We start from the raw sequence: 9,722 nt of genomic DNA on the forward strand, positions 1-9,722 counted from the left end.
TTGAGAGAGGAGTGGGAAGGGGTGGGGTCTATTTTGAACCTATTAACTGAGGATGGCTTTGGACAATGATGAAAGTGAACACAACCAGGACTGATTCCAAACGATACTGTGGATGGAACCAGCCATTTCGGAAAACACAGTAAGGGGAGATATAAGAGCAGAACAAGTGACCAAAACAATTCCACCAGCCGGATACTTTTAAGGCGGAGGTTGACAGATTCTTGATTAGTATGGGTGTCATGGGATTATGGGGACAATAGACAATAGACAATAGGTGCAGGAGTAGGCCATTCAGCCCTTCGAGCCAGCACCGCCATTCAATGCGATCATGGCTGATCACTCTCAATCAGTACCCCGTTCCTGCCTTCTCCCCATACTCCCTCACTCCGCTATCCTTAAGAGCTCTATCCAGCTCTCTCTTGAAAGCATCCAACGAACTGGCCTCCACTGCCTTCTGAGGCAGAGAATTCCACACCTTCACCACCCTCTGACTGAAAAAGTTCTTCCTCATCTCCGTTCTAAATGGCCTACCCCTTATTCTCAAACTGTGGCCCCTTGTTCTGGACTCCCCCAACATTGGGAACATGTTATCTGCCTCTAATGTGTCCAATCCCCTAATTATCTTATATGAGAAGGCAGGAGAATGGGATGGAGAGGGAAAGATGATTGAATGGCGGACTAGATTTGATGGGCCTAATGGCCTAATTCTGCTCCTATCACATATGAATTTCATTGGAAGACGGAACTTGAGATCAAATCACAGTCTCCAGCCCTGTCCAATTACAATGGAGGTCAGTGACTGAGCCTTTGGGAATGGCCACACAAGGAACTGCAGATGCCGGAATCTTTTGAGTAAAAGATCGACAAAGTGCTGGAGTAACTCAGCGGGTTCAGTATCACCTCTAGAGGACATGGATAGATGATGGGACCAGTCTTCAGATTGATTTTTGTAGGGGGATGAAAACTGGAAAAGCATTGGGGATTGGACAAAGCCTGGCAAGTGACAGGTGGATACAGGTGAGGGGACTTTGATTGGCTGATGAGTAGACAAAGGCTCGAGATGAAAAGGAGACAAAAGTATGTCAGATAAGGAGATATAAAGCTAGAGGGATATAGGTGGAGAGGGAGGAGGGAGGAGGGAGGCAATGGAATGGGGGGGGGAGGGGATGGTAGAGTGGGAAAAATGGGTGCGTACTTGAGTGGAGGGTGGCACAAGACAAGTCATGTCATGTGATAGGAGCATAATTAAGCCATTCATATCATATCATATCATATCATATATATACAGCCGGAAACAGGCCTTTTCGGCCCACCAAGTCCGTGCCGCCCAGCGATCCCCGCACATTAACACTATCCTACACCCACTAGGGACAATTTTTTTTTACATTTACCCAGCCAATTAACCTACATACCTGTACGTCTTTGGAGTGTGGGAGGAAACCGAAGATCTCGGAGAAAACCCACGCAGGTCACGGGGAGAACGTACAAACTCCTTACAGTGCAGCACCCCTGACACCCATACTAATCAAGAATCTGTCTATCTCGGCCATTGACTTGGCCTCCACAGCCTTCTGTGGCAGAGGAGGGGAGAGACAAAGGAACCTAAAATGAGAGAATTTGGAAATGTCTAATTGCCTACTGACCCTGCAAGAGGAAGGTGGTGGGATCACACTCCATCCACACTCCCATCCACTCTAGTAATCCTGCATAATCCCACGTTACAATGGCAAACAATTTTACACCTTTTCAATTGCTGTTCGGAGAGCAGAAATAATATCTCCTTCCTTCAGTCATACAATAGCCGCTATTTCTGCCTGCCTCCCCGTAGCGCGGCTGCCTCACAGCGCCAGAGACCCGGGTTTGATCCTGACTATCTGTGTGGAGTTTGCATGTTCTCCCTGTGACCATGTGGATTTCCTCAGGGTGTTCTGGTTTCATATGATTATAAGGCATTGGAGCAGAATCAGGCCACTCAGCCCATCGAACCTGCTCCGCCATTCGATCGTGGCTGATCGATCTTTCCCTCTCAATCCCATTCTCCTGACTTCGCCCCGTAACCCTTGACACCAATACTAATCAATCTCCGCTTAAAAAAATACCTAATGTCATAGCATCCACCACCAACTGTGGCCATGACTACCAAAGATTCACCACCACATCCCAACCACATGTAGTTTCCTCCAACATCCCGAACACGTGCAGGTTTCTCGGTTAAGTGGCCTCTGTAAAATTGCCCCTGGTGTGTAGGAAGTGGATGAGAAAGTGGGATAACAGTGGGATCTCAGTGGTCGGTGTGGACGAGGTGGGCCGAAGGCTCTATTTCCAAGCTGCATCGCTAAAAAAAAAAAGCCAACTGGAATGATATGCGGCACACACATTTCTATGAATTTAAGTAACTCAAATTTGCATTTGGTACTTCATAGAGTCGAATGTTTCTTGCCACTTCACAGCAGGGTCACCGAACGAAAAAAATAAAATTGAATCCCATTAAGAGACATTTGACCAGTCGAAACAAAGCTGATCCAAAGAGGTTGTTTTTTTAAAAACATATTATGACATTTGCATTATTTTCTAATTGAGGATACGAGTTGAACATCTTACTCAGAAGAAAGAGATGCCATTTCAAGGCCACAAAGTATGCCTGTAGTTTAGTTTAGTTTAAGTTTAGAGATACAGCTCGGCATGCAGCCCCTTCGGCCTACCGAGTCCGCACCGACCAGCGACCCCCTAATACTACCCTACACACTAGGGACAACTTACAATTTTACCAAGCCAATTAGCCTACATACCTCTACGTTTTTGGAGTGTGGGAGGAAACCGGAGCTCCCGGAGAAAACCCACCCAGGTCACAGGGAGAACGTACAAACTCTGTACAGACAGCATCCGTAGTCAGGTTCGAAACCGGGTCTCTGGCACTCTAAGGCAGCAACTCTACTGCTATGCACCCTTTGACACCCTTACCAATCAAGAACCTTTAAAAATATCCAATGACTTGGTCACCACAGCCGTCAGTGGCAATGAATTCCATAGACCCACTATCCTCTGGCTAAAGAAATTCCTCCTCATCTCCATTCTAAAGGTATGTCTTTTTATTCTGACGCCGTGCCCTTTAGTCCTAGACTCTCCCATTAGCAGAAACATTGCAAACGGTTTGTAAGTCAGAAACAAACATAAAGTGTGTGGGAAGGGATGTTGACACAAGGAACAGGAGATGCTGGTTCACCAAAAACGACACAAAAGTGCTGGAGTAACTCAAAGGTTCAGGCAGCATCTGCAGAGATTTCTCCAGAGATGCTGTCAGACACGCTGAGCTTACTGCAGCACTATGTGTCTTTCTGAGTGTGGGAGAGGGCCATAGACATAGCTGTGATGGCAGAGCGAACAGACATGGGAAACTTGGCCGTCACTGAAGCCCCAGGCCAGCTTCGCTGGGTGGCAGCAGCTCCAGACCTGCCACGGGGTGTGATAGAAGCTCCCAGCGAGCCACGCCTGTACCTCGACAGCCTGGCTCGCCCCCCGCCCGCCCGCCGCGGAACCGGGAACCCACCTGGAGTCATCCGAGGCTCGTCTCCTGCTTGACCCTGTCGACCGGGAAGTGGCAAGGAGGACTGCGACGGTGGCGGACGCTGGTTAAAGGGCCGTTTTCAAGATGGCGGCAGACGGAGGAGAGGATCGGTGCCACCAGGTCAAGCGGGCCTTCAGGGCCGAGATAAGACTGCACTTTTAAGAACTTTGTAACTTAGTTGGCGCCAGAAACGTGGCGACTCTTTGTGTACTGTCTCGGTGAAGTATACTATGACACTACAATCTCAGCGGTTTTGTACTTATCTGACTGTGCTATCTACAGTATGATTTCACTGAATCCCATGCAAAACAGAGATTTTCACCGTGCCCAGGTACACGTGACAATAAAGTATCATCATCGTCATGTGACTCAATGAGTGAGTGAGCTAGTGAGTGAGAGTGAGAGAGTGTGAGAGTGAGTGAGTGAATGAGTGAGTGTGAGAGTGAATGTGAGAGTGAGTGAGTGAATGAGTGTGTGTGAGTGAGTGAGTGTGAGAGTTAGTGAGTGTGAGAGTGAGTGAGTGTGAGCTAGTGAGTGAGAGTGAGAGAGTGTGAGAGTGAGTGAGTGAGTGTGAGTGAGCCTGTTAGTGAGCGAGTGAAAGATTGAGTGTGCGAGTGAGTGAGTGAGAGAGTGTGTGAGTGAGTGTGAGAGTGAGTGAGTCTGCTCAGCGCTCCCAGCTCTCGATGGTCACGGCTCAGAGGACGGGGAAGAGAAGGTGTGCGTAAATGCTCCATTCCCACGGGGCGGGAGATGTTTGCTGCCCTGCAGCAGCTGGCAGATTCATCTCCGTCCATCCAGTCTCCCAAATGTTCATCCATCCGTATGGGGTCTTCATAACCTCAAAAGAGGTTCCACAGAACCAGATATCAAGGTATTCTAAGATGGAAGAGGAGAGACCATGCGCGGAGTCGAGGTTCCGCAAGGTATTAAGACCAAGCCAAGCGCAGGCTCGGCAATCATTTCGCTGAACACCACCGCCTAAACCTACCTGATCTCCCGGTTGCTCAGCACTTTAACTCCCTCTCCCATTCCCAATCTGACCTTTCCGTCCTGGGCCTCCATTATCAGAGTGAAGCCCAGCGCAAATTGGAGGTACAGCACCTCATATTTTGCTTGGGTAGCTAACACCCCAGCGGTATCAACATTGACTTCTCCAAGTTCAAGTAACCCTTGCTTTCCCTCTCCCTCCATCCCCTCCCCCTTTCCCAGTTCTCCCACCAGTCTTACTGTCTCCGACTACATTTTATCTCTGTTCCGCCCACTCCCCTGACATCGGTCTGAAGAAGGGTCTCGACCCGAAACGTCACCCATTCCTTCTCTCCAGAGATGCTGCCTGCCCCACTGAGTTACTCCAGCTATTTGTGTCTACCTTCAAGGCAGAGGAGGAGGTGGGTTTGAAGTGGTGATGGTGGTTTGGCAAGTGAGTTAGGAAGCTTAAGGAAGCGACAGCTAAATGTTGTTTCTGATCAGCGGGGCTCGTCTACCAGTTATTTTCCATCCCACATCTGAAGGGCACTGGTTCCCGAAATTTGTACGGCTGGTCACTTACGTATATCCAGTGACGCACAATCTTTGGATTTTTACTGAACACCTGGTCTATCAGCCAGACTGGGCTCTTCCTGGGTTGGGAACAGCACAGGCTTTCTCTGTGTAGGTTCAATCATTTCTCCACATGACTCAGCCTGGGAAGTTTTGTAGACCATTTGAGGCCTTATTCCTACTTCCCAGAGCTATTTCAACCAGTCAAACATCACCGCCAGCAACTTACATTCATCTGACTGAGGTTAACAGCCGATTCACCTCTCTCATGGCACTGCACAATGTTCTCTTAAATTCTCACGCAGAACAAAACTACTTCACACATCCATCTCTGCCTGAAAAATCCCTTGGAAAACCAGCCTTCTGAAGTGCCAAACCACTATCTACGTAATTGGTGATCCTCGGACTATCCTTGATCGAACTTTGCTTGGCTTTACCTTGCACTAAACATTATTCCATTATCATATGCCTACGCATTGTAAATGGCTCGATTGTAATCATGTATTGTCTATCTGCTGACTGGACAGAACACGACAAAAGGTTTTCACTGTACACGTGACAATAAATTGAACTAAACTGAAACTTCATGAAGCTTGTGAAAGTTTCCTTACCCATGTCCACCCTTCTTGTCCCATGCCTGGACCTTATTTTTAATCATTCCCAAAAATGCTGTACGATACAAAACCTTGTCTCTTTTACTTATACATTTGTCATCCCCTCAAATGGTATACTTTATAAAACAATATAATAATGACAAGATTGGATAGGAAAGGTTTAGAGGTTTATGGACTAAACGCGGGCATGTGGGTCTAGTGTAGATGGGGCATCTTGGTCAGCATAGGCAAGTTCGGCTGAAAGGCCTGTTTCCACGCTGTATGACTGTGGCACAGGGGTAGAGTTGCTGCCTTACCAGAGACCCAGGTTAAATCCTGACTAAGGGTGGTGTCTGTATGGAGTTTGTACTTACTCTCCTTGACCGCGTGGGTTTTCTCCAGGTGCTCCGGTTTCCTCTAAAGACGTACAGGTTTGTAGGCTTCGGTAAACATTGTAAATTCTCCCTAGTGTTAGCGTACTGGGATCGCTGGTCGATGCGGACTCTATGGGTCAAAGGGCCTGTTTCTGTGCTGTATCTCTAAACTAAACTAAACTAGACTAATAACAAGATTCAATTTCATTAGTAACCTGCAAAGGACTGATCTTTTGTGCTTCAACCTTCCCAGACACATTACTGACCTGGTGTATGCCAGCAGAGCAAATACATGACTCCTTATAGATATTTTCAACCAAAACTAATAAATCCCACAAAGTTAAACAGTATTGCAAGCAGATAACTACAGATTCTTACATTCTTTTCTGCCAAAGACTCGAAGTCTGTATTTAAGAGTAGGCCTCAAAGGCCAGCACCCTGGATTTGAGCACCAATCCCAGCCACTGCACTCTGTCAGTGGGATTGCAAGCTAACAGGGCTGGAGTAAAACTGAGGCCTACTCCATCCCAATCCCTCTCTACATGCAAAACACACTTAACTTATTACTGTCAAAGACAAGCTCTCGTGAAACAAAACACGTTTGTGGGGAATTTCCATCTTCAGAATACCTTTACCCAAAACGTATAGTGTTAACACATTCCCCACATACTTAGCTGCTCATTTATTTACCTTAAACTTCCAGCTCAAATTAACCCAGCAAAATCCTATGCTCCACAGCACCACTCAGTGGCCTATGTCGAATCGTTGTTCCCCCTCTCACATCTCCCAGTAAGGGCAGTACGTCCCATACACACACAAACAGCTTGGTTAATAATGTGTAGGAAGGAATTGCAGATGTTGGTTTAAATCGAAGATAGACAATAAATGCTGGAATAACCCAGCGGGACAGGCAGCATCAAAATGCCCTCATTCATATCTGTCAATTGGAAGCACTCATGTGAATATGTATATGAATATGAATGTTTATTGGCCAAGTATGCATATACAAGGAATGTGCCTTTGTGCTCCGCTCACAAATGACAACACAAACATAGTTAACAATTAAGAATGAAGCATAAACATATCAAAACAATAAGGATACACCATTACGGTCTAAACATGTGGGTGAAAATAAACCAGAGCAAAAAAGAGACTACAGACTTTGGTTGTTGAGTAGAACTATCACTCGTGGAAAAAAGCTGTTTTTATGTCTGGCTGTGGCTGCTTTGTCAGTCCGGAGTCGCCTTCCAGAGGGAAGTGCTTCAAAGAGTTTGTGGCCAGGGTGAGAGGGGTCAGAGATGATCTTGCCCACTCGCTTCCTGGCCCTTGCAGTGTACAGTTCCTCAATGGGAGGGGGGGGGGGGGGGGGGAAGGTTGCAGCCAACAACCTTCTCAGCTGTGCGAACGATCCGTTGCAGCCTCCGGATGTCGTGCTTGGTGGCTGAGCCAAACCAGACCATGATGGAGAAGGTGAGGACGGACTCAATGATAGCAGTATAGAATTAGACCATCATTGCCTGTGGCAGATTGTGTTCTATTCCTTCCTTCTATCCAGAGATGCTGAGTTACTCCAGCATTTTGTGTCTAATTTCAGCTTGGTTATGACCTGTACTTTGGTAACATATGCTTTAAGCCCACTTTAATTTTGGTATCATTTACATTGCAGAGAAGTCTGCGAATCTACAATTCTTTCTGTGAAAAATGCCCTTATTCATACCACCCACTCTTTCTATCCAGAGATGCTGCCTGTCCCGCTGAGTTACTCCTGTGTCTAGAATTGGATGCACCTAATAATTTGCACTGCAAAGTTTGCATTTTATCGCAAACATATTCATTTTATACCTTTCTGCTTTCTCAAGAGCACATTGTTTGTTTTGGTAATGGGATGTGTTGTTCACTGATACAGCCAGCATTGAATGCCCATCTCTAGAAGGGTCTCGACCAGAAACATCACCCATTCCTTCTCTCCAGAGATGCTGCCTGTCCCGCTGAGTTACTCCAGCATTTTGTGTCCAACTCATAACTGCCCGGGAATAGCTGGTGGAAATATACCTTCTTGAATGTTTGGGGTCCATGTGGAGCAAATAATCACGAGTGTTTTCAGAAAGGAGTTTTGGGAATTAATCCCAGTGTTTATAAAATAACACAAAATATCATGTCCATTAAGGATAGTGTGTGACCATGAGGGACATCACTGAAATTGAAACACAGCCTTGAATCCAATAAAGTCATAAGAGTTCAACACCTGGAAACAGGCCCTTGGGCTCATCACATCTATGCCAACCATCATGTGTATCTACAGTGTTGTAGGAGAAGGAATAGTAAATAGGAATAGGAATAGGAATACTTTATTGTCACATGTGACGATCACAGTGAGATTCTTTGCTCGCACACACAATGTATACAAATAGACAATAGACAATAGACAATAGACAATAGACAATAGACAATAGACAATAGACAATAGACAATAGACAATAGACGCAGGAGTAGGCCATTCGGCCCTTCGAGACAGCACCACCATTCAATGTGATCATGGCTGATCATTCTCAATCAGTACCCCGTTCCTGCCTTCTCCCCCCCTGACTCCACTATCCTTAAGAGCTCTATCCAGCTCTCCCTTGAAAGCAGTCAGAGAACTGGCCTCCACTGCCTTCTGAGGCAGAGAATTCCACAGATTTACAACTCTCTGGCTGAAAAGGTTTTTCCTCATCTCTGTTCTAAATGGCCTACCCCTTATACTTAAACTGTGGCCCCTGGTTCTGGACTCCCCCAACACTGGGAACATGTTTCCTGCCTCTAACGTGTCCAACCTCTTAATAATCTTATATGTTTCAATAAGATCCCCTCTCATCCTTCTAAATTCCAGTGTATACAAACCCAGTCACTCCAGTCTTTCAACATATGACAGTCCCGCCATTCCGGGAATTAACCTAGTAAACCTATGATGCACGCCCTCAATACCAAGAATATCCTTCCTCAAATTTGGAGACCAAAACTGCACACAGTACTCCAGGTGCGGTCTCACGAGGTCCCTGTACAACTGTAGAAGGACCTCTTTGCTCCTATACCCAACTCCTCGTTATGAAGGCCAACATTCCATTGGCTTTCTTCACTGCCTGCTGTACCTGCATGCTTCCTTTCAGTGACTGATGCACTAGGACACCCAGGTCTCGTTGTATGTTCCCTTTTTCTAACTTGACACCATTCAGATAATAATCTGCCTTCCTATTCTTACCACCAAAGTGGATAACCTCACACTTATCCACATTAAACTGCATCTGCCATGCATCCGCCCACTCACACAGCCTGTCCAAGTCACCCTGCAACCTCATAGCATCTTCCTCACAGTTCACACTGCCCCCCAGCTTTGTGTCATCTGCAAATTTGCTAATGGTACTTTTAATCCCTTCATCCAAGTCATTAATGTATATTGTAAATAGCTGCGGTCCCAGCACCGAGCCTTGCGGTACCCCACAAGTCACTGCCTGCAATTCTGAAAGGGACCCATTTATCCCCACTCTTTGCTTTCTGTCTGCCAACCAATTTTCTATCCATGTCAGTACCCTACCCCCAATACCATGTGCTCTAATTTTGCACACTAAAAGGTCCTTTGTGGGACCTTGTCGAAGGCTTTCTGAAAGTCAAGGT

General features: G+C 46.4%; 1 protein-coding gene across 7 annotated transcripts in view; it reads right to left on the minus strand.

The window, feature by feature from the left end:
- Positions 1-6,812, minus strand: part of hyi (hydroxypyruvate isomerase) — a 30,242-nt gene extending 23,430 nt beyond the window's left edge. For 2 of the 7 annotated variants that reach the window (XM_078408314.1, XM_078408313.1), the window contains exon 1: positions 6,072-6,376. In XM_078408314.1, coding sequence (XP_078264440.1) covers position 6,072 — 1 coding nt within the window. In that variant the 5' untranslated portion in view covers positions 6,073-6,376. The other 5 variants (XM_078408311.1, XM_078408312.1, XM_078408310.1 and 2 more) reach the window with 5 other exon arrangements.
- Positions 6,813-9,722: the final 2,910 nt, after the last annotated feature.

Source organism: Rhinoraja longicauda, chromosome 11 (assembly GCF_053455715.1).
Source record: "Rhinoraja longicauda isolate Sanriku21f chromosome 11, sRhiLon1.1, whole genome shotgun sequence".
NCBI lineage: Eukaryota > Metazoa > Chordata > Chondrichthyes > Rajiformes > Arhynchobatidae > Rhinoraja > Rhinoraja longicauda.